At 42.0% G+C, this 25,189-nt stretch overlaps 1 protein-coding gene across 14 annotated transcripts in view; it reads left to right on the forward strand.

Moving 5' to 3' along the window:
* DOCK10 (dedicator of cytokinesis 10) overlaps window positions 1–25,189 on the forward strand; it is a 146,873-nt gene that overhangs the window by 35,553 nt on the left and 86,131 nt on the right. For 9 of the 14 annotated variants that reach the window (XM_085069637.1, XM_085069624.1, XM_085069633.1 and 6 more), the window contains exon 2: window positions 23,099–23,218. In XM_085069637.1, coding sequence (XP_084925763.1) covers window positions 23,099–23,218 — 120 coding nt within the window. Of the gene's footprint in view, window positions 1–11,601; window positions 11,915–23,098; window positions 23,219–25,189 lie in introns of those variants that run through there. The other 5 variants (XM_085069630.1, XM_085069634.1, XM_085069626.1 and 2 more) reach the window with 3 other exon arrangements.

Here is a 25,189-nt window from a genome sequence, read left to right on the forward strand (position 1 = left end):
ACAGAGAAGTTCTTGGGAGAAACTGATCTTGGAATTGGGCCTATTCTTTCTCATTTTTGGATCCTTCTCTTTCATGGCTTGAAGTTAAAGAATAAAAAGTGCTCACACAGCTGATCTGCTCTTCTTTCTTTTCAGAGCCTTAGCCCTTTCCCTGTCTTTAACCCATTCTCCCATGAACTTAAGGAGATTATTCTCCTCTCCCTAGAGCCCCCAGAAAATGCAGCCAGGCACAGAGCATCCAGCTGCCTGTTTGGTCTCCCCACCTGCCAGGTGGTGCTTGTGTCTGACTTTGCTGGTTCTGGCTATGACTCTGGGTGGCTTTTGCAGTGCTCCAGTTCCTCCAGCTATTCAGCACTGTCAGCTCTTTGGTTTTAAGCAAGGGCACAGCCCTTAAGGATGTACAGTGATCTAAGCAGTTACCTAATGGCTTGTTTGTTGCTAGGAATGTCCAGTTCCTTTGGCCTTTCAGCCTTGAAGTTAGCTCTCCTTTTATCTTTTAACTGGGCTGTTATGAAAGAAACCAAGTCCCTTGTTTGCTGCCTGCTCCCAGGTGTTGGACATGTGCTCCATAACACATCCTCCAGATGGATGTGAGCATCAGATGTGTCGAAGATAAAGGGAAAGCAATCCTAACCTTGAATCTGGTTCAGCAGGAAACATTCACTGCTGTTTTGCATTTTCCAGTATTTCAGATACACAATATGTTTTGTTGTTCATGATGCATCTGATTCTTCACGATGACCATTTGCCCCTCGTAGCGCCTGATTTTGTTTGTGCTGACAGTGCAGCAAAGATGTCACTTGGGGGAGGACTCGTGACTGGAGTGTTTGTGCATCTGTCACCTGCTTTTGTTCAGAAACCCTCTGACCAAGCAGCTCTGACAGACAGCATGCTCATTCCTCATGTGTAAATGCAAAATATATTAGCAGAATGTATGGAAGTATAGAGAATACTCATGAACACAGTTGGAGCTGAAGAACTATTTGGAGATAATAGAAATGTTTACTAACATATACTTAATTCTGGTTTTTATATAAAAGATAGGGAATCCAAGCCTGGAATTATATCAATGTGTTTTAGCATGTCCTCTCTGAATCTAAATGAAACTGTAAGTATCAGTTAATAAAATGTAATTCTGAAATGTTTTACTGTATGAAAAAAGCCAATTCTTGAAGAATGCACCAAAACAGACCTGCCCAAATGAAATGTTTGAGATGAGCTGACATAAAAGTTTGTACCAGCTCCCACTGAGAAGTTTCTTTACACAGTATTTTTAAGTTGCCAAAAGCTTTTGTACGTGCTCAGTGCTTGCCAATTTTTTCTTTTTAAATGAACTCAAAGGCAATTTTAAGTTATATGACCCTGCAGAAAGAATCCGAATTGGTGGCTAAACATTGTTTTTTGTAAAATGCATTCAAAAGACAACTGTATTTCTTGGAAATATTTTCAAGAAAGGTTTTGTTCCTTGAATCAGGACGTGTCTGCAGTGTTTCAGGCAGAACAAGGAGCTGACTGAGGAGGGACTGCAGCAAACTCTGCTTTATTTCCCATCCACATCCTTTTTTGGCACTTCTTTTTGCCTGGCTGTAGTGTGTATTTGTAGGAAATCAGAAGTTAACCCTTTGGTTTCTGGTTTCCTGACCAGTTCTTTTGTTTCCAGCTCAAGGGGTGTTTAATAGAAACAAGAATCATGATGTTCCAGCTATTTCCCAGTAAAAGGGAATTTTTTGGACTTTCCAGAATTTCCATATTAAAAACTCCCCCAGAATTTCCAAATTTAAAAAAGACCTCTTGGTACAGTCAGTTGTCAGTGACCAGTTTAGGGTTGATATAGGGCAAGAGTGGAGGTGCAAACAATTGTGTTTATGTGTTGGATAGGAAAAGCAAGAAGAGGGAGTGGGGATAAACACAGGAATACTGGCTTACACTCATCCCATCAGAGAAAGTCATCCAGAGAGGTTGAAGAGAGAGGAATCACTGTGATTCAGCTATGTGCCTTGCAGGGGCTGGGACCTGGAAGCTTAGAACAGCTTTACTGTGTTAAAAAGGACATAATTTTGGTCCTGTTTTCCAGTTCACTGAGAAATCGTAAATAAATTTTGCTTTTTGATCTATCCTTGGACAGAAGAGTTCCATAGCAACTTCTTGGGAGACCTTTAACACCTCATACAATTCAAACAGACTTAGTGGAATTGGAAAATTACAGAGAAGGGTGAGGAGGATCAGCAACATGTGTCCATGATTACATCTGTACATAGAGACTAGGCCTGGACTGGCCTGAAAAATAACTATCAGGAGATATGATGAAAGCCGTAAAAATCCAAGAATGGTCAGAGGTGTGTAGACTTTGCTTGAAATTTCTTCTCTCAACAATGAGAGATGATGAACTAGGGACCATCAAATTAAACTAATAGGGGGCAAGTTTTGGGGAGAAAGAATTACAAAATTAATATCAAAACTGGATTTCCTTGCCACAAAATGTGCAGGTTTGAAGAATGACAGACAAAGTTCACAAGAGAGAAGACCTTGAGAACTAGTAAATATGCTGATGCTATCTCAGGCTGGGAACCTGCATGACTGCAAAGTGAAAGAGTATTCAGGAGAAAGACTGGCGCAGTGACGATGTTCTGTAGATCTACCTAAGCATCTGCAGACACAGGTGCAGAAATGTGGTTTAAATCCTGTGTGTTAACACTGTGCTTATAGAAACTGCAATTAGGCATGGGATAACTGAAGGAGTAGAATTTGATGGATTAATTTATACCTCATTCTTTTGTCAAGGTTGGGTTACATAGTTTTAATGACTTTACACAGGCTTACTCAGGGACCCTCACCACTGCCACTTGGGTATTTTCCTTGTGGTTTTTGCCTTCTTATTTTAGTAATACTGAAGATTGCATATTTTTTCTATGTCTCTATTAGGCTAAGCAGTTTTTAATTAAGAAATTAAACACAAAGGCCTGGAAAGGTGAAACAGTTCTCCAGGTCTGCAGAAAGTTATGTCAGAGTGAGAAATAGCATATCAGATGTTGGCACAATTCGATGATGCTGTTTTATTTTCTCTGTTCCTGGAGAACAGAAAGATAAGGGCAATGTCAAAAGGATGCAAGTTATCTTTCTCTCTTTTCCACATAACAAATTTAATTAATGTAAATCTGACTTGCAGGGTTTTATATTCCACACCGTTTTTTTTTTTCTAAAATGAGAAAATAATCTTGCTTATTTGCTTTGGAAATTTATATGCTTTTTGTCTCTTCAAAATGCCATTGTTTAATTTTCATTTATAGGATCCAGATGATGAATTATTAGATGCAGTTGCTTTCTCAATTGCTTAAGATACCCACAGGCACTAGAAGAGAGTATACAGGAATTTGTGACATGGGATGTATGTTAAAAATATATGATATGAAACACAATGGTTGTACAATCAGTTTGCACATGTATGGAGGGGAGAGTGTTTTAGTGCTTAAAAAAAAAAGAATAAAAAGGAGGAGGATTCTAGGGCATTTTATATTAGCATTACACCATTGTAGATGTTGATTGTGACCTTGAGTAAATGAGTTGCCCAGCCTCCTTTTGCTTCAGTTATTCCAGCTGGAAAATTGGGTGAATATATGGACAATTTTTATAAACCAGATGTCTGATCTGAGATTTTCTTGGTAAAGAAAAAGAAAAATCATTCCTGCAGCATAGCATTGACATGAATAAAAAGGATTAAAATTACATTCAGAAAAGCAAGCAGCAGGAGCCAAAGTCACAGCTGCATTGACATGTCTGTAGATAGTGCAAATTCAGATGATTAAATTATTTAATCACCTTTCATGTCCCTTCATCACTGCATGTGTTGCTATCAAGGGCTGATTCCAGTCCAAGTAGGTGAAAACAAAAGGGGTAATGTTTGTTTGAAATTTCCCAATGGATCAAGCTAAAGAAGAAATTAGAGTAATTGCATATTTTGCTTTTGTACACATCAGCAGGACAACATTGCTAATGGAAAGTTTATTTTTCCAACCTGATCACTGGTGTAAGAAGCAGCATTTTGTCTGCTTAAAGAGTGTGAGTGCAGCCCAGTTTGTCCCCTACCTGTACAAAGCAGGCTGGGGCAGCAGCCTGTGCTGGCTGTGCTCAGCTGTGCTCCTGTGAGGCTGCAGTGCCCTGGGGAGCCTGGCAGTGGCACAGGGGACCAGCTGGCAGCACCATGGCACAGAACCAGTGCCCTGCTCGCTGTGCTCCCCCGGGCTCTGTCCCCAGAGGGCTGGCAGGGTAGGGGAAGGATGGCAGCAAACACGAGAGCAGAGGTGATGGTATTCTCTGAGACCATCATTAGCTTCTCTGAGGCCCTTCTCAGCCTTGTGGCAAGGGAATGTATGATATTCCTGCCAGGTGCAGGTGGGTTTCCAGCTTGGAAAGCTGCTGAAATGACACTGCTGTTCCATCTGTGTTCTTGTGGGGTGAGCTGATAAAAACATTGTGGTGGCAAAGAGAAAGTGGGGTGGTGTGTGCAGGGGGAGCAGCATTCCCAGGCTGTGGGACAGGGAGGGACTGCTTTGGTTCAGCCAAGCCTGCTTCCCAAACAGGAGGTCAGCAAGCCATTCTTTAGGAGCTGTAAATTCAGCAAAGAGGAGTAGTAAGTGGCTTTTGGTGTATGGACTTTATCAGCAGGGTCTTGTGTTGACATGGCCACACTGAGGTGATGAAATGGCCATCGGATGCTGTGTGTAACATCAGGCTGGAGCTGCCAAGTTGCTGTCCCAAGGCCTTCTCCTCAACCCTCCCAGGGACCCCTCAGCCATGGGTGAATTCTCTGCCAAGGCACAAAGAGACTTGCATGGACAACCTGGGGATGGCTCCTGTCACCACCAGCTGAGCTAGAGGGGCTGTTTCAGCCTTTCAGAGAGGAGAAAGACACACAGCAGCCTCTCCCAAGCATGTTCTGCATGAGTGCACTGAGAGCTGGGGCACAGAGGGAAGGTGAAGGCACCGAGAGAGGAATTGCTGAGATCAGCACACTGACCTGCCTGGGAAGGGAGGAGATGGATTGATACAGGCAGAGTCTTTGACATCAGGGAGTGCTATGTGGAAGGATCTGTTAGCAGAGCTCTGACAGATAGAAGGGCTGCTTTTCATGGACATTTATGCAGGGGCACCTTCCCCCTGCCTTGGAGAGCTCCCCTTGTGTGCTGATGTCCTTTTAACGGTGATGGATTGCCAGCCCTTTGCCTGGTCAGAGTGAGCAGTATGGATGTGTGAGCAAAATGCACGCATCAGCTGTCCTAAAGGCTTTGTGGAGTGTTTGTATGCAAGGCTTGATGTATCAGCTTAAGTTGTTAGACCATAGGTGGAATCGTATTTCTCAAAAAAACAATGTCATTCAATTTCAGTTGATTTAATACCAGAGTGGCTTTGCAAAAGGTTGCTTCAGATGTAGTTTTTCTAGCTCAGTTGTTTTACCTTTCTGTTTACATTGTTTTGGTTTCATATTTTTCCTTTCATGTTTTTTAAAGGACATTGTCAAATGTTCATGGATCAATACTGAGCATTTAATTCTAAATTATGATTGCTTCGTTTGATTTGGGAGTTTTTTGAGGGGGGGGAGGATGACAGGAGAGAATGTTCAGTCTTTGACAAAGGGATTGGGATGGAGGTCACTAGTGCTTTCTGTTGTCTTTGTTAGGTGCTAGCAAAAAAAACCCTATCTATCCCTGGCCCCAGTGTAGTGATCTGATTTACCTGTCCACCATGAAGCCTTTGGGAAGTGCTGTTTTTAGGTGCAGTCACAAACCACTGCAGAGCATGTGCTCTCCCCAGTGCCTGGACGATGCAGGTAAGATGAACGTGTGGTGTCCAGTCATTGTCAGCCTTAGTCTCACCATCCCATCAGGAGATTTTTGACAGTCGTATCTGAAAAAGCACATCCTGTGTGTGGCCACTCAGTGCAATCAATTTCCTAGTGAGCATTCTGGCCACAGAAAGGACGGTGTGTTATATTTGATCCTGCTGGCTTTGTCCAAACACAAAACTGGCTTCTGGCAGCATTGCCTGCTCAGGGTGTCACAGGCCGTTGTGGGGGACTTGCTGGGGGATTATCACTGAAGACATGAAAAGTAGCATCAGCCTGTGTACCTGGACTGACTGGATGCTGTGGGATATTAACTGTGTAAATCTCATTATTGGCCTCAGAAGATGAGTGTACCAGCTAGGCCTCCAAGTTCTGAAAAATTAATGTAAAAATATTCAAATTAAGAAAGAAAAATATAAAGAGCTCTTTCTGACCCTAGCCAGGGTACCACGATTTTTCTTCTCCCCAGTACCTGAGCTAATAGCTGCCTATTCCCCATGTGCTAACCTGTAACCGTGGTCACAGAGTTCAGGATTGTTTCTGGTTCTGCCCCAAGGATGGATGTTGGGAAGGGCTGGCACCTGCTGGTTTTTCTTCTACAACTTTATCATTGTGGTTCTGCCAGGAGCTCTAAGTGCTGGAAATGCCACAAGCCATTCAAAGGAGGTAGGAAGGCTCTTATCTGCACTTTGCCTGGCTGGGAAACGTTAAGTGTGTCAGACAGATCTCTCAGTATTGGTCTAGGCTGGGAAGACTTCTTGAATGGCAGTGTTGCTGTCATCACAGGGGGCTTAGTTTATAAATGAAGCAAGTTTTTTTATGAAACGTTGGTGTTTCATTTCAGAGTTTAACCTTAGAATAGGCATAATATGTGGTTGATGCAGCTTATTCCAGCAAAAGGAACCTCCTTATTTGTTAATTAAACTTTTTCTCAAATCTGTTAAACAAAAGGCCTGAGTCAGGATTATGCAATTATTTATATATACCTTGGTATAAGTCAGGATATGTTTTTGACTTGCGTTCTGTTTGTTCAGGTCATAATTGCTCCCAGACAGAAGTCCTGAGCTGAAGGGAAGCATTCATTCCCTGTAATTTGCTGTGAATTTGATGTTTGCATGAGATTTTTTTTCTTCTCTAAATCTGGGTGGAAAAAAATGCCAGTGTGACAAACAGAAGCATCAGTTCTTGATTCTTCTTGGTTGGAGTTGGTAGATCATATTATTTTAGAAGGACAGTACCATGAATTGATTATTTGATACACATCAGCCCAAATATTCAGCTAGTTTTGGAGTGTCTTTTATGTTAGTTGAAGATACATACTTTAGGAATTGCATTTTTGTATCTTTCTGTGGCTCCTAGTAAAGCACTATTGAAATGCATTTTACAAAGATCACATGATGTACTGCAGCACTGAATTAGTTTTGTCCGATGGTATTTTTTTTACATACTGCTGTATGTCACAATTCAAACTGAAGTAAATGAAGCATGAAAGGGAACAGATGTAAAAGGGAAATGAGAAACTCTAGAAGAAATGCAGGAAAAGGGAATTAAAAAGTTATTAAAGAACTTGTGACCCCTGTCAGAAAACTAAATGCTAGTGGTTCTGCAGAAAAAGCAATGTATAGCTTTTCCTTAACTGGAGTAGAGATATCAAATATTATTATTCTTTCTATCTAGATATTCATACATTTCTGAGAAATGCTGGGAGCAGATGAACATGTCCCACAAAGAGAGTAGAGCAGAAGGCAATTAAACACTTAATTGACTACTTTACATAACATAATTTTTTGAAGGGCTTCAACATCCTTATTTTGGATCTATGAATTGGGTATAGCAGTTCACAAGTGTAAACCAAGGCTTGTGGTTTTCCTGAGGCCAAATACCTCTTTTCATGGAATGACTTGAGGTATGGGTAATACTTCTCACCTTATACGTAGTAGTTCTGAATTTAAAAGTAGCACAGGAGCTTTATTCATAATAACATAACTATTTTTATAATTTTCTTAAATTACCCAGTATCTTTAACTGATGAGACAGAGAAGTCTTGAGGAAAAATTAGGAAATATTTTACAGTCACACGGATGCTAATGAAGTTTGCTTTGTACTTTGCTACAGGACAAAGCATTATTAGACATTTGAATGGTTTTGTTATTCCCCATTACAAGAGGGATTTGCATTCAAAACAGATCTAAGAAAGTGGAGTCTTTATTTGCAGTTGTTTACTATTATTTTGGTTCATATCTCTGTGTGAATGCTGTAACTTATTTGTTATTTCAGTGCTTCGACCTTTTAATCCTTGGTGTTGAGAAAATACAGTGCTGACTGCCTTTAGTATTGTTCTGAAAACCTGTCTGCCAGAGATATGGAAATGAATGAAGATTAATAATATTAGGAATGAAAAATCTTTTGGACAAAAGACACTCAGTGGAGTAAACTGGATGAGGACCAGCTGGAAACTTGAACCTAAGTTTATCTTCTGTATTATTTTGGAGGAATACAAGTTCATTAAAGTTTCAGGAAGTGGTAGTGACCCTTATCTCAGTGGAAAGGACACCCTGGAAAGGTTCCTCCCTGCTGTGGGAGGCAGGAAGCTGGGAGAGAGCCTTCCCAAGGAAAGGAAAGATTTCCCAAGGAAAGGAAAGATGGAACTCTGCTTGTTCTTTTAAGGAGTGGATCAGCGAAGGAGCCTCTGAGAGGAATTGATACCTGCCTGAAGCAAAGCCAGAAGAGCTGATGATTCCAGCATTAAATTTAACTTCTAGCAAGGATTTTTGGTCTTGGCAGCCTCATTCCCTGTGCTATGTGAGAGGCACCAGGGACTCCAGTAGAGATAGCGTGGTAGTTTGAGAGAAAACAAAGCTTGGTTAATGCTGTGCCTCTGTATTGGTAGCTACTTGAAATGTCTGCATACCTTGGCAGGGGGTTTCTCTTGTCTCTCCTAGTGCCAGACAGATGCCTTTCACCACTAAATAGGAGTACAGTGAAGTCTGGCTTAGGGAGTCGCAGAGCAGGCTGGTAACACTCCCTTTAGAGGAGGTGATCTTCTGAAAGGCAAAGCTGAATGACAAAGATAATGATTAGATGAGGGTTAGTTCAAGAGTTGCACCGTGTTTTAACTTTGGGAGAGGAAAGCTACTGATCAAACGGATGTGGTTTTGTAGTGTTCAGGTCAGACATGCTGGGCTGTGTCACTGCTCTCCTGGCACAGAAACCCAGCATATGGAACAACCCTTGGAACTTCTGCAGAGGTTTGTTACTTTGGATCACATGTTACTAATGCTGAGAAATGTGTGAAAAAGTTCCTAGAGTTTGTAGAATTCAGAATTATTTGTTGGAAAGAAAGAGGAAAAAAATGTCACTCACAGTAAAGTTGCAGATCTCAAATGGAGTCAGTAATTAATTGAAACAAGTTGTGAGAATGATGCTTATCATCCAACCGGCAAAAAATCCAGAATGACAAAGCAGAAAAGCTATCATTTATGCACACAGATATTAAATAAAAATAAAAACCTAATGCATGCCTGTCGTGGGTTTGAGATAAGGACTTTTGCTAGGAGGACGCACGAAAAAGGGCAAATAGGCTTCAAGCTTAAAGTTGTAAAAGGTGATTTAATTATCTAACAGAATTGGAGGATAAATGCAAGGCAAAAAAAAACTTTTCATACATTATTTTGTTCACTCTTCCCTCTCTCTTACGAACTTATAGTATTTACTCTCTTTCTTCTTTTACAATCCACAAGCCAGGTGGGGGGGGGCAGGGTGTGGGGTCTCTTTTTAGTCTACAGAGCAGATTTTCAAATTTATTCATCACTACAATTTTTCTACTACAAATACTCTTTATTTTTACTTGTTTTTCTCTCTCTCTAGACAGTTTTCTGTTCTCACCTCTACTCTCTTAAGAAGCAGTCTCTGCACTCACCCCCCCCCCCTTCCCTCTTTTCAAAGTAGCAACACAGACAGGGGCAGGTTGAGGGGTCTTTTGGTCAGTTCAATCAGGGAAAGAGGTTTTCTGCTTAGCTAGGGGTCTTTTTCACGAGCGACAGTTCTCTGAGAACTTCTTTGGCGTGGGTCCAATCTCACGAGCAACATCCTGCCTGAAATTCTGCTGCAACATGAGTCTTTTTGTCCATAGGGTGCTGTGCAGACTCTCCCGAGCTGAGGCCAGGCTGCTTCCATCCCAGGAGCAAGGCCTTTCTCTCTCTTGCAAGGCCTTTGCAATTTTAACTCTTAAATGAGACTCTCACTGGTTTACAGTCTTTTTCAGGTATTCACTTGCCCTTCTGGCGTGGGCTGTGGGCAGAATTTCTGCACTCCTGTGGACTCTATGGGCTGCAGGGGGACTTCCTGCCCCCCCATGGCCTTCACTGTGGCTTGCAGAGGGTTTTCAGTTCTAACACTGGAGCACCTCCTCCCCCACCTTCTTCACTGATCTTGGCAATCTCTGTGTTGTTTTCCTTCTACATATTTTCACTTCTACTTCTTCTAACTATAAAGAAGTGAAGTGAAAGAAGTGCGCGCTTGCTTTGTTTTGATTTCTTCTTAAATATGTTTTCACAGAGGCGTAACCAGCACTTCTAATTGGCCCAAACTTGGCCAGCAGCATGTCTATCACCTTCAGAGCTATCAGAGACTGGCTCTGCTGGACTTGATGTGAAAACTTCTAGAACTTGCACTCAGGACACACAGGAGCTATCTTTGTGCTACACCTCACCCCTCAGACACTTCCCTAAGCTTACTAGAACAGCTTCTGAGGGGTCCAAATTTTTCTTAGATGTTAAAAACACTTTACTGATGTTTTGGGCCAATCAAAACTACCACAATGCCACATAAAGGCTGTGTGTATAGGGGAGTGCAGCACTGCTGCTGCTGCAGGATGAATCCTCAGCTGGAACAAAGAAGAAAAGGGTCTGTGTGTGTGCCTGCACATTTGTGGGCACTGAGGGGGTTTGTTCAGTTTTAAAAGACCTTTGTGCCCTGCCAGCCTTCAGACAGCTGAGCACTGGGTAAGTCTCCTACCTTAATTAAGAATAATTTGACTGGCCATATCACTGCTCCTGTTGCCACTGCAGTTCCGAGGCACTGAGTGAGGGTTTCTGACCTGTCAGGGTGCTGCTAGGATTGCCCCTGCATGGGCAGTGGGCAAGGGGAGCTGCTGCCATTGCCCCTGTGTGGGGCATTTGGGGAACAGACTCAGTCTGGCAGCTGTACTTCTCCTGAGGTGGGAGCAGGGTGAAGCAAGCAGGTTCTCAGTTGGCAGGTTACAAGCACTTCTCAAACCATGTTTTTACAAGCCAAAAATGTGGTTTGGATATTAGCGTATCAATTTCTCTGTTTTCCTTTTTTTGTAAGCATCTGCAAATTTAGGAATTTGCAGGGTGCTTCCCCTTAATTGGTGTTTCATGCCACTTTGAAAGGGGGACTGCTGCCTTGGTCCAAAAGCAGAGATGGTCCTGGGCCCTGGCAGCACAAACCTGTCACTGCATGCTCTGTGATCCAGGTCTGTAACTGAGTGGCTCTGTAGGAGATGGCTGTTCTATGAATGACTTTTTTTAGCTTGCAGACACACATGCACATGAAGTAAGAGTGCAGCTGTTTTGGCTTTCGAATCAGGGAGGGTGGTGAGGAGAAAGGATGTAATGGTGTTTGAGACAAAGATAAATGTTCACTTGCACCATTTTTTCTACAACTTCCTATTTCGATTTGCATTAGGGGTGGGGGCTGGGTGTATTTATGGTTTAATGAGACGCTCTTGCCTTAATAGCAGAAGGTTGTTCACAGGAAGAAATGAGTTATTGCTGGTTTTCTTCTTCTTTCTGTTCAGTTACTGTGGATACAGCATGTAACTTTTAGACCTACTTCCCCCTTGAACAGTAGACGCAGCTTCCAGTTGGGCTGAAGCTGCTGAAGGAAGGAGGTTAAAGGAGCACAGTTTTTAAAAAGATATTTGTTGGCTGCTTAATTCCTACGGATACAATGAGCTTTCGTGGGAGATTCAGAAGGGAGCCCAGTGAACTGCGGAAGAAGAGAAAGACCATTAGGAGAGTGAATCAAGGAGAAATTCACAGATTAAGCTGTGTGAGTATGAACCCTTCTTCCACCTCTTCTGAGAAATGGCTAAGAAGTTGCAGGTCACTCTCAGGACTACACTTGAGAGAGAGTAGGATTTATTGCTCATTGTTTATGTAGGATTGAGCGAGCCTCATTCAGTCTGTGTGATTAGGGACTGAGCACTGGAGAATGAGACTGAAGCACAGGGAGTTCAGGGGTTTACAGAACTCAGGCACATTAGGGAAACTTTTACAGCCTCCCATTGTTGATCTGAAATGTACTGAGAGCAGCAGTGTGGGATAGTCTCTGGCACCTCACAGCAAGTACCTGGTATTGCCACGAAAATCCATAACACTGCTTCTGGAGTAGAAAGTTCCTCTGTGCTGTTTCAGAGCTCATGATCTGCCATGGGCACCTCTCAAGGCCAGGAAGAGGAGGAAGACACTGGCCTTCTGCAGTGCAGAGAGCCACTGGAGAAAGCTCCAGAACCTTTGGTGGACAGCTAGAGTGAGATTCTGCCCTGGGAGCTACACAGCAGCTTTGGCAGGGATGGCTTTTGGCCAGGACTGAGCCTCCTGAAACTGCCCTGTGGGGCACGGGAAGCTCACATTAACTGCATTGTGCCTAAACCTTGCTGACTGAAATTGAAACTGACAATTTTAGGTAAAACACTTAGAGACTGCTGTTGAGGAGTCTTTGGCAAGTACTAGTTTTCAGTGTATTCTCTTAACTTGAAAGACTACTTTAGCTCATAAAACATTTAATGGCTTCCCCAGAAGAGACAGTGAATCCTTTGCCTCAAGGCAAGAGTGTTTTCTTCCATAGTTTTGTACATCCAATTACTCTGTTTGCATGTGTATGCAGAGGGCTCTTCTGAGGCTTTTCAGTGTGTCCAGTGTAACAGAATCATTGACAATACAACCAAGAAGAGTATTTTCTTTAACTTTTTTAAATAGGAAGGGAAAGAACTTCGCAGTTGTAACACTTGGTCACTATTAAGATGGTTTGTGGTTCATCTAGTAGTGTTTGGGTTTTGCTTGTGACTAGCTGCCCTTTTGGGTAGGTATTTTATATGGAAGTGGATCTTTTTGACAAGGCTACTTTATGGTACAGTTTCTGCTACCTGAGCTCTTGGAATACAGTGAAAGGTACCATGTTTGAGCTCCGTGGTCATGGGTCCCAGGAATGAATGCTGAAAGCATCCAACCCTGGCAGTTCACAAGGCCTTGGTAGGAGGTAGGCACTTCTTGCTTTACTTATCCTCTTAAATCCTGGTGAGGAGGGATTTTTGTCATTATTTTACAAATCCTGACTATAGTTTATTAGTGCACAACAGAAGTGGTTGCAACTTTACAGGAAAGGATGGCTGGAAATAAAACCCAAATGTTTACAATATGCTAGCAGCCTCCCTGCAGATAAAGAGGAGTATATTTGTGCCCTTTTGCCTGTATCCTCAGATAATAGAAACCAAGTGTTCAGTTTAGTGGTGCCAAAGAACCCTAGAATTTTACTGATTCTTAGAAATCACAACAATGCATCGTAGTTTGACCTAGAATGTAGTGTCTGTAACTCTGTGGCTGTGGCTGTTGCCTTTCACTGGAAATAGGCAACAAGGCTGTTTCATCACAGGCTTGTGGGTCACACTACACTTCCCGTGACATGGATGGCTGCTGTATGTCAGCAACATAACTCAGCTTTTCAGGGGGATCTGTGCTGATTTCTGTTCTTTTCAGACATAAGATAGACAAAGATGGGGTCACTGTGTCATATTATTGTGTAGATGTATTTCTCAGTAGTTTGTTTAGCCCTTAGGAAATGCAGGCACACTTGGCTTTACTTTTGTGCCTTGCAATCTGTGTCTTTCTGCCCAATATTTCATAATTGGAGCATGTTAAATCCTTGGCCTACAGGCACTTTTTGCTCTCAACCAGCAGCCAGTCTCTCCTTCATGCATCAGTCCTCTGCACGTCCACAAAGATTTCCAAGTGCTGTCAGCTCCCACTGCAGCTGAAAAGACTTTCATGTATGGGGACCTTACTCAAAGAGTGCATTTCTTCAGATACTATTCTTAGACCTGCGTTTTCTGTAGGTGGACTTGCATTATTTGCTTGGAAGCTCCTTTTTTTTTGTAAGACTAATTATTATCTGATTAGTTTTAATTGATTGTAGGTTGTTGATTGAGCTCAGTGTGGTTGACCAGATTTTGCTCTCATTTACATCCTGTGTGTGTAAATGCCTTGATAGACAGATAATTGACTGGGCGGGGAGTTGATGTCAAGGAAACAATTACAAGTTTAACGTCACTGTGAAAGCTGAGTTTATAATGGTCATATATAGATGATGCTAATTTTACAGATAAAGCCTCTGTGGAAATACTTAAAATCATTTACTCAGATATGTAGCATGAGAAATACCTATTACTTGTGAAGAGGTAACTAACCATAGCGCAGGTAGAGAAAGAGGGTTATTCACTGAGGAAAATGAAGCAGAACAGCATGTATGAGATTCTCCCCATGGGACAGTGACTTATTACTCAGTGCTCTAAGAAGTCAAATGATATCTTTGAAAAGTTTATTTAGAGCTAATGCAAACATTTTTGTTAGCTGTTTTTGCTTCAAGGGCTTCTGAAGTGGTTGAGCCCTTTTCAAAACAGTTGTTTGCTCAGTCAACATGTCTAGCTCTTCCTACATCTAAAATTTAGGTTTTAATTGAAAATGGATAATGGATGTTTGCCTTTGCACTGTGTTGCTACTTCATCACATGTACAATAGTGGTCAAAGTCTTTAGCATCAGGGCATGATCTAACGAGCAGGCATTAGAGCTTTCCCTTCAGTCCTTGAAAAACAAGCTCTTCTATGTACTCTAAAACCAAAGTCTGCTAAAATGAAATCTTCAGTTTCAAAGTAAGTAAAACGGTTTTAAAGACAATCGTGTGCTGTGCACAGTATTATGTAAAATCTGCCCCCATTTTAGCAGCAGGTTTGTGTTGGATGAACCTGGTGGAGGAGTAGATGAGGTAGGAATACCTGGCACATCCTTATTTTTGTACTTCCTCTGAACCTGTACACAGATAACCGTGGGTAGATCCCTCTGTCTCCCTAACTCATCCAGTTTGCACAAACGGAGGGACCAATTTGCCTGTTGCTGTAACCAGTTCTGTGATTGCTGTGTAGATGCTAGAGGTGTAAGAGCTGGGCTTCTACCTCTGCTAGGAGTGCCACTTAAGGGCAAAATTTGGGACTTTCTTTTCTTTAAATGTAGATTTTCCTGAGCCTACAATGACTATATATGTGAAGTTATGCCTCTGTGTTTGTGTGTGTGCACAGGCAGACTCAGAAGTGCTATTTATATAAACTTTATACTGGAAGCTTGCAAGCTTTGGTCAAATCCGCTACACACAGCTTGCAGGCTGGTTTTGTTCACATTTCTCTTTGGGGCCACGGCTCTGCCCACCTGAGACTGTGCTAGAAGGAGCAGACATGAAGCAAAGCATGTTTCTAGAACTTTTGAACTAGATCACTTCAGCATCCCCTTTGTGGTGCCCAGGGCAGGACAAGGCCCTTCTCCCTCCCTGGGGTGGAGTGATCGCTAGCGAGGCAAGTGGCTGAGCAGAGCACTCTGAGCTGCTCTGTTGGCAGCTCCTCTCTGCTCCCCCACAGTTCCCATCCCTTCTGCCCAGTCCTGTTCCACCACATCCTACCTGTCTGTTCAGATGTCTGCACGAACAGCAGTGAATTGCACCTTTGGCTTTTGCTTCCTCTCTTCATGAATAGATTCTGTGTGGTAGATTTAAAGCAAGCCTTTTGTTGCTAAAACTGCACTTTTTTTTCCCAGGTTTAGGTCAGGTAAGGGGAGAGAAAGTGGCTGAGTGTTGCTAGGTTAGAGGTCTATGTAAATTATTTTTAAAAAAACCTTATGATGCTTTACAAAACTTGGTTTTCACCTGAAGTGACCTATGGGCAAATATTTAGTCTAGGCTTCAGAAGTCCTCACTATTTAGAAGCTGTTATTCTTGACATTTTGAAAAGCCAACCCATTCAATCCGAATTTAAAACTTAGCAGTTTCATTAGAGGTCTTGTCAGTGGCTGATTTTATTAGTTTTATGATTAAATTAAATTCATCTCCTTCCTAAGGAGGGTTTCAAGATACTGCATAAGCAGAGAGGATGAGTAAGTTGTTGACTTGTTACCTTGAATGTTTTTTGCAGATTGTACTGATAACTTCATCCACTGTCTACAAGGACAAGTGCTAATCCATGAAGATGGACATGGCCATGCATTGCCATTGCAGAGCCAGAAGGCTCTGCAGCAAGGCTGCAATGCCAGGTGCACAGTCATGGCTGAGAAACGGAATTCAGGAAACGTGTATAGCTGAGTGTAGCATGAAGCTCCACATGAACCGACAGTCCTGTGTGGCTTCCACATTTTAACCATGAGGGAGGTAGTTTTATGAGGCCTGGAGCTTTCAAAATTCATAATGAAAGCAATGATAAATTCTATCTTGAGAAACAAGAGGTATAAGAAACTGAGTGGGTCACTCCCAGTTGCCTGAGAACAGATCTCTGTGGTTTGAGCAGCCTTAGCCTTGGTGGCTTGTTGGTCACCATGCTGGAGCAGCTCTGGGTGCCACTGAAGGCTCTGAGGGCTCCAGCTGGACCATCAGTTGAAAGGAAGATTTTCTGAGATAGCTCATCCACATGAGAGCTGTTTCCATTTTTCAAATATTTAACATGCTGAATTCTCTTACAGTAACTTTTAAAGCTGAAAAATAATGCAAAGTAGACTTACATAGATTTTGATCCACAAAACAATGGTAGTGTAAGGGATTAGGATTCATCCTATCCCAGCTGTATTTGTATGCAGTCTCATTTAGTCAAGTAGGTCCCTTATTAGTGTCAATCAGAATTGTCTTTGTATAAAGAGGCTTTAAAGAATGAAAATTACTTTTCACTTTTGTTACTCCCAGCGGGATCCTCAACAAGTTTCTTTTCTTCTGCTCTGTTTGAGCTGATGGGTACTATAGCATTTTGGCAAGTAATTTCTGAATCACTAGGAATTGGGGGTTGGATACTTCATAATTCTTTGTGATTTTCTCTGTAGCAAAATCGTGTGGGAACTGGCAATCCCCTTAATGAAATTTATTGGCACGTTGGCTTCACTGCTGACACTGAAGAGTATATTAGTTGTGCTGTACAGCCCAGACTGGATTCTTTCCAAGTGCAATTCTCCAAGGTTTACTGAAAGTCATGACAAATTAAATATTCTGGACCTGACAAGTGAATGTATTTTAAGGTGGGAGGGAGTGCGTCAAAGAAAATTTTCTTTGTACCACTAATTTTAATAAATTTGTTGACTGTGGATCACATACTGAGCCAAAGAAAGCCTTTGTAAGGTGGCCAGAGAGTTTGTTGACTGTAAATAGATGCAGAACAGGCCAAGCAGTCATAAAAAGGAGGAGATGTGAATCAAAAGGAGAGACCGTCTGCCTGCTGGTTCTGGCTGTGCTTCCCTATCCATACCCCATATACTATTTGAAGACCTTGAATTGTCCACCCTGTGTTTGAAATGCAAAGCTTATTTTTCATAAGAGAAATCTATGTCATGATGCAGAGTATGTTGGGAACAGAGAGAGGGGAAGGCCAGTGGGGTTGGGAGTATTTTCAGTGGATGGTTCCTGTCACTTGAGGGTGTTGTGGTCACCTTGACCCCCGAGGGGCTGCACTGTCTGTGCTCCCTGGGTACAAATGCTGCCCTGGGACTCCCTGCAGGAGCACACAGGCTCTGGGGCTGCTCACCCACATTCTCAGCTGCCAGGGGCAAAAGGTACACCCCATGGAGATATTCTTCCCATGGAATTCACCACAGGCACCAAACTGCTCTACTGCTCTACTGCCCCATCCTGAATAGAGATGTACTTTGGTTCTACAGAAATGCAAAATTTTGGTGACTCCACGAAACCCAAATTGTTTTCTAGCCTCACCTGCAGCTCCTTGAGTGTTCAGGCAGATGTGGATAGCACATCTCAGAGCTGCTGGGCATACTGAACCTCTGGGATATCTGAAACAGGGTTAAATTCAGCCTTTATACTACATTTTCTCCAAAAGTCATGCAGTTAAGGCTGTTCTCTAGCTTCAGTTTGGACAGACTTGGCAAAGAAATATTCAAGTGGAGTTGGCCTGCCCTGGTGGAATACAATTAGCTACATATATTAACCATATGGAAATGTAGAAAGACGTGCATTATGTTAGAGACACAGTATGTAACTGGGGAAAGGAGGGGAAGAACAAAGAAGTGTGAGAAGCACTTCACGTTGGTGTCATCCTGGAAAGCAGTTTAATTTGCTGTTGTGAGTTTTGGTAGAAGAGGGTTTGGTTAATAATATCATTAAGAAGTATTAAAAAATTAAGGAAGGTGATGCTGAAATATAAAATCAGAGTCTTGCTTGATCTTTACCAATCTGGCCATCATGATCGTTTCAACTCTTTATGAACATGCACTGGATCCTTCTGTCACACTGATACTTTAGTCCAGGTAAATGAGTCCATCGACTTAAATTCTTTCTGTTGATCTGTTTCCTTATTTTTTTGTCCTTTCTGGCATGTGGAAGAGAATGACATAGTTTAAACATCTCTATTAAATTCAATAAATTTTAGAAATTCAGGATTTGGTGTCAGATCAATGTGACATTAAAGCATTAGAAAATCATAGCAGTTAGTCTAGTTTATTTTTAGAATGGGGAAGTTCTTGGGATGACTGTTCAGAGACTATTGGTCTCTGTTACATCATTTCCTCCTTCAGGGAGTGTTCACAGACACACAGCTTTAGGAGGATGATATGTAATTATGAAGAAAAGATGGGTACTAGCTTCAGTGCACAATGTCTGTGCATCTGGAGGCAAGTCAGGTACCATATTGATTCTGTAATATCATTTATGTGGATATTTTGGGTCATTACTACTGGGAAATACAATCCCTTTTTACCTAGACCAGAAGATGATGGCAGTGAAGCCATATATCACTGGTAGAATCTGGACTGTTTCACCCCGTGAAACTGCTTTATCCTTCTGTGGTGTTGGCTCTGCTTTAACATCTCTTCAATATTCCAAAAGAGTGTGGAAAAGCTGGCTCAAAAACATACAAAGGTACACAACACTGTCAGGGTGTGAAGTAAATGGGACTGCTGAGAATGTTGTAGCAGGTGAGGAGTCCGAGAGTGCCTTTTACTAGATGTATTCACAACCATTTCAGCACAACTAAATTCATTACTCACTTGAGATGGAGAATATAAAAAGCATTACAGAAATCCAAGCCAGCATAATTCAATTTTGGCACGGATTGCCAGCTTGGCCTGTTTCCAAAAAGAACAGACAAGTTAAATTGAGAAGAGGCAGCTCTGTGGTTATTAAATTAGCTTTAAATCAGCCCTACTCATTTACAGATCTCTGCTAGTGCTTGCAGGGAGAGATTTGCTAATCCCAACATCACTGCTTCTGTCTGCTTGGGAGGAAAAAACCAAGCAGCCACCCCACACCAAGAGAGATAATCTGCTAACTAACCAGCTGCCACTTCCCATCACAACTGCAACACAAGCACTGTGGTGCTGAGCTTTGCCAAATCCACAGTACTGGCTCTGCAGAGGATGGAGTGAGTGTCCACAGAGCAGATTCTTACAGTCTGTAAGAGCATGCAGAATTGATGAAGAGAGGCATCATGTTTGTTGTACCATCATGCTTGATGCTGGCAGAGAATGGACTGAATTATCTCTGCAGCCAGTGTATTGACAAGGATAGGCAATTACTTGTATCTCTGATTTATGGGAGTTGGCATAATACAGTATTGCATTTTACACAGGATTTTGCTGTACTGACATAGAAGGAAGAATGTAATTTTTATTGCATCAGTAGAAAAACCATCACCATAAATATTGAAGTGCTTCACTGAAGAGTTTTGCAGTAGGTTTAATAATGTCATATCTACTTGCATTTAGTTCAGATGTGTAATGTTTCTCCAAAGACTGCTCTGTTAACATCTGTTATAATGTTTCCATCAGATCATGCCCTTTGCAGCGCTGAAAGCAAGAGAATTAGTGCTGTGGGAACAGTGATGTTCATACGCTTGTTGTGTTCCTCTGCTTCGGGGTTTTCTTGAGTTGTGTTCTTGTCTCATGTAAATGACCTTGCAGCTGCCAAGGAGAAGTCTTCCCCTGGAGTGTTTGAGCAGCTTTCAGGAGTGGCTTTCTGAGCACTGCCAGTTTCTGAAGAGCAAAGCGAGGGCAATGTGACATGGCTTACCCTGCCTCCACTTGCACGCGAACATCTGCGTGATGTTAATTTGGAAGGGGATGTAGCTGCGTTCACCCCAACTTTACAGGGATTTCCAGGGGGAAGAAGGAATACCTCTTCCTTCTGCCTGCCCCCCAAAAAGGGTGGTTTCCACGGGTGTAGAAAACCTGCAAATGCTACACATTTTTATGGGATTTCCCCATATTTTAAGAGAAGTCCCAAGATTTCTGGGATTTCCCAGCTCTTCTCTAGTCTACAGCTTCAATAGGAAGGTGACTACTTAAGTCATTTGTTGGCGTAATGCTTTTTTAGGAGATTTTGAAAACTGACTTTCATGATGTTTCTAGGGAGCATCTGACCAAGATTAAGATTACATTGAGATATGTCTTGTTTTGGAGAGTGGACATTTTATGATTTCAGTGTCATGTCTGACTTACTAAGAGCTGAGATTGTTGCAGAATCATTAGCCTGACAGTATCAGCGCTGGAAAGGGAGGGTTATTGGTATAGTCAATGTCACACATTTTCTGCAGAAAAAGGTCATGTTTTAGGGAAACCACTACACAGGAAAATGCCCGTGTGAAGCACTGGTGCCTCATAAATGTCAGTGCATGTATTTTTTTCCACTTTTACTTTGAGTTTTCTCGTAAATGGTTGCTATAAGGTTTCCTACTGAAGGTAACAGTTACACTACAGCAAGTTTGCTTTCTGCTAAACTTGAACTGAGTGAACTTTGTTCAGGCCTCAGCATCATTACCCAAATCAGTGGTGCAGCATAGATGGTACACTCAGCATGCACTGGTGTTTTCTCTTTGTGGTTTTAACTCCTTGAAATGTATGTTTTATAGAGGAATATTTAATAAATAGATGCAATGACAGATGTAGTGACAGAAAGTCTGCAACTCCTGTCAAAAGGATACTGCAGTGATTTAAAACAATTTGGAAGGGAATGAGAGCAAGCTGTGTATGGTGACGTCGTCAGATGACCCCATTGAGGTCCTGTGGGGAGCTGCTGTTGGCAAATGACAAACTTCACTAAAGGATATAGCTGATTCTCAGCCCAAGAGCTTCTTGAGCAATACTGGATAATTGCGTGTCAATTGGGGCAGGCCAGGGTCAAATACTAGCTTAAGATAGCTTCAGGTGTTGTGGCTGGGTTAATGTGAAGTCTCATGTCCTAGTAAGGCTCCTTGTCTTAACTGGACATCACAGAACCAGAATCCAGTCCTGTCACAAAATCTAAATCAAACACTAAAGTGGTTTACTTGGATTTGTTACTGTTATGTGTTGATCTTGCCTGTCTTTTGCAGTTCTTTAATGTTTCATCATCAGTAGATAGTGCTTGTGGCCTGTGAATGCTAAATACTAATGATTTTTAGAAGTTTATTAACTCTTAAATGTGCCAATAGGACTGTGAGGGTTAATAGACTGAGAAGAGAGGTAGTAGATTGAACTGTTGAAGGAGCAGTTCTAACATTTTTAATTGCCTCGCCATCCTGTGGTGGAGTTTTCATACTTTAAGCAGGGAGTTGGAGTAGCTGACCTGCAAAGGTCCTGAGTTGTTCTGTGATTCTTGTATCAGCTGTTTAGCAACTGAATAACCTTCTAGGAACATGTGTATTCCTGTGTTTTAATCTGTGTGACTGTGTTCTTGACACTTAATTAAACTTTTCATAGATGCATTTGATGCCAAGGGGAGTTTTGAACTCAATATAGAAGGGAAACAATGTTCATGAGAGCTGGGGAGAAATCTTGAGATGCCTGTGATTACTCAAAAAACAACTGTCTAGGACAAAGTCAAAAGGGAGAGGGACATTTACATTTGAACCATTATATGTATAATGGACCACACGTAAGTGTGGTAGATAAAATCATATATGATGGACAATTTCATTGGAGAAATTTGCTTTATGGAGATACCAAAGACAATGTCCATATTTCTTTTTCAATACACCTTGGTTTTGATTTAGGGAAGACTGAGGGAAACTTTGTATAATTCTGGATATCCCGATGAAAGAACAGTGGATAAAATACAACTTTCATAATATACACTTTTGCATCAGACTGAAAGAGTAAATGTTTCTGCATTTGTTTTCCACCGGTGTCCTTTTGTGTCTCCCATCACCTTCTTTTCCATCCCTTCTGGCAGTTCTCTCGCCCTTTCTCATTCACTCTTCCTGAAGCTTACATCTTTGAATTGAGCAAATGTTCTCACTCTAGTACGTGACTCTTCATTTGCTTAATGTATTCTAGCATGTCAGGCAGGCTTCTCTTTTTCTATTTTTGGGTTGTATTTCAAGACACTGTGACTTTACTTTTGTTTGCCGGTTCCTGTGGTGGTTTCTTACTTCACTGCTGTTTTGGGCAATAATAATACTGCTGTGATGATACTAGTCCTGCTTTCTGACAAGAGAAACTGTGGAGATGGATGCCAGATATTTTATCCCAGGAGAATAATCTTGAATTATTACCAAGTAAAACAATATGGTGGTTTTCACAAGCTACCAGCAGTTCAAAAAGTGGGACTGCGTAAGACAGTGAAAGAATAAGTAGGTTTCTTACTCTGAAACATAGTAGCTCAAAGTCCTGTCTGTGTTCAGTTCAAACTGTATCCATCCATTTTCTTGATGTATTTATGGAGAAAGAGGGAATTCCAGGTAAGTTACGGTGGTGGTTTTGGTCTCTGTTATGAGCTGACAGATTGCTCTGGAGTTTTGAGATGGAGAGCAGCAGTTAAAACTGGCCCAACTTCCTCCCTTCATTCTTCTGCATGAGCTCAGCTGCAACAAGCTGAGCAGAATGGGATGAGGGGAAGAGTTGCTCATGCTTTGGTGTGCAAAAGCAAAAGTGCAGCAGATCTCAGTTTATGAAGGGGGTGGAAGGCAAATTTGAGTGTGAAGAGGTCACCTGATCTTTTCTTGTTTTTTGCAGCAGGAAAAACCCAAACTCTTGGAGCCTTTGGATTATGAAGCTGTTATCACAGAGATCGAAAAAAGTATTGGGGACAGCCAGTTTAAGGATCTGATATTATTCCCTGATGATGACTTTTCAGTAAGTATCAGGCAAATACGTGTTATTTCTTTTCTTAGATTCATTCTGTTCATTGATTTTATCTTCTAGATAATCAGATCATTTTATCTGCTAGAGGGAGAGCCAGAAGTTGTCCAAGGGCTCTCTAAGATTTTCTTAATTCATGCATAATGCCATACTTCCCTCCCACCAAATTCACTCTGCTTTTGAAGTTTTGTTTCCTCTGACATTTATATAAGCATGACTTTACTGTGCAGGATTAGATAAAGCTTGAAGCCCTGGTTGTTCCCAGGCATATTTCAAGAACTCCCTGAACATGTTATTCTATAATGTATACTTTGCTCAGCACTGTGGTACTTTGGCCAGTGCTGTAATCTCTCCCTACTGGTGTAGTCTAATTTAGTCTAATTTAATATGTAACTTCTGATCCTGTTCTGTTTGATGGATTTGGCCACTAGACAGAGTCTCTGGTGCTGAGGAAAGTTCTCATGGTGGGACACTGAGAGGCAGAGGATCTCTGACCCCACAGCCGTGGAGCTGCCTGACCTCACTCATCCTGGGTTCCCCAGTGCTTGTCCTGGCAAGCTGCAAAGACACTGGGAGCCTGGCAGTCCAGGGCAGCTGTCCAGTGGTGTTGGGGGCAGCTCAGAAGGGTGGCTGGGGAGATGTGTGGCCAGGCAAGTGCATGGGCAGATTGCCTGCACTGAGCAGCAGCTTCTGCAAAATCACCCCATCTTTGTAGAAGATTTGGGTTTTGATGAATAGGCATTCTCTAATGGAAATAGATTTCAATTTGTGACCAGTTGTAACTGCTCTGTGAGGGCCCTTCCCATCAGCTCACAGCACTGCTACTGTCCTAGGAGGGCAGCTTAATCTAATTGACTGCTTTGTTTTACTAAATGGCTCTATTTCCTTGGTGGCATTAACTGAGTTAATGTGCTCATGGGATTGAGAGAAGCTAAACAGAATAGATTTCCTCATTATTGTTAATTCCTTTATCCATTTTGCACATTTGTCAATTTATGAAATTGAAACTTAGCATTACAGAGCTGACAAGCCACACTGTGGGCTGTCACAAGGCCCTTGAGCCCTTTGACTTAGAGTAACTGAGCTCAAGTCTGTGGAGCAAACCTCAGTGAAAGAAGAATCTTGTCCTACTGCTGAAGGCCTCTGTCTGTCAAGCATATTTTCATATCCTTATTTTCGTCTTATTTCACGTAGTTGTTACCTGAATTTTAGTAGTTACTTCTGTTTCCTCTGTGTTATGCTTTGCAACTTTTTGGCATAACCTATTTAAATTTAAAAAAATAATAAAAAGGAAATTAAGACAGATGAGAGAGGTACTTGCATGGTAGAGGTGGTCTGTACTCCCAGAAGAGCAAAGGCAGTGGGAGGTAGGGTCCATATCCTTGCAATAAACCTCTCTCATCTTTGTTATCTCCTGCTGAAGTCAGTGTCAGTGACAAGAGCCTATGTCACCAGTCAGGACTGCAGAGCTTCTGTCCCAGGCAGGTTTTCCAGTTGCAGAGTTTCTATTTATAGTCCTGCTCCCTCCTGCTGAAATATCACCTGTGCACAAAAGTCTGGGTCAGCCATTTGAGTAGAAGGAGATCCACATCTGACTGAATTAGGAGGTGCTCAGGCTGGCTCTGAGTGGGATTTAATGTGATAATGCCTGAGGAAATGGTGGACAGTCCAGTTTAATGATTACACTTGCTGCAGACTTTGTGTCTCAGTGTTGATGCAGCCCCAGTCTGGGGCTCTGGGTGAATACATCCTATGGGCAAAAGTCTCTTCAGAGTGAAACCCCAGCAAAAGAGTTAGCTGAGGCAGTGAACATAGGAGAAAATTCTGCTTTTAATAATGATTTCCCATTTTTTGATCTATAGTGCTCACCACATGTCAGATATGTGTGAATTATTGTAGCTGTTTTTTTAGCTCAGAATTTTTTTCTCTTTTTGACTTGCATTCAAAGAGAATGCTGTTATTCTC

This window comes from Lichenostomus cassidix, chromosome 9, assembly GCF_008360975.1.
Source record: "Lichenostomus cassidix isolate B80296 chromosome 9, HeHo_3.0, whole genome shotgun sequence".
Lineage (NCBI taxonomy): Eukaryota > Metazoa > Chordata > Aves > Passeriformes > Meliphagidae > Lichenostomus > Lichenostomus cassidix.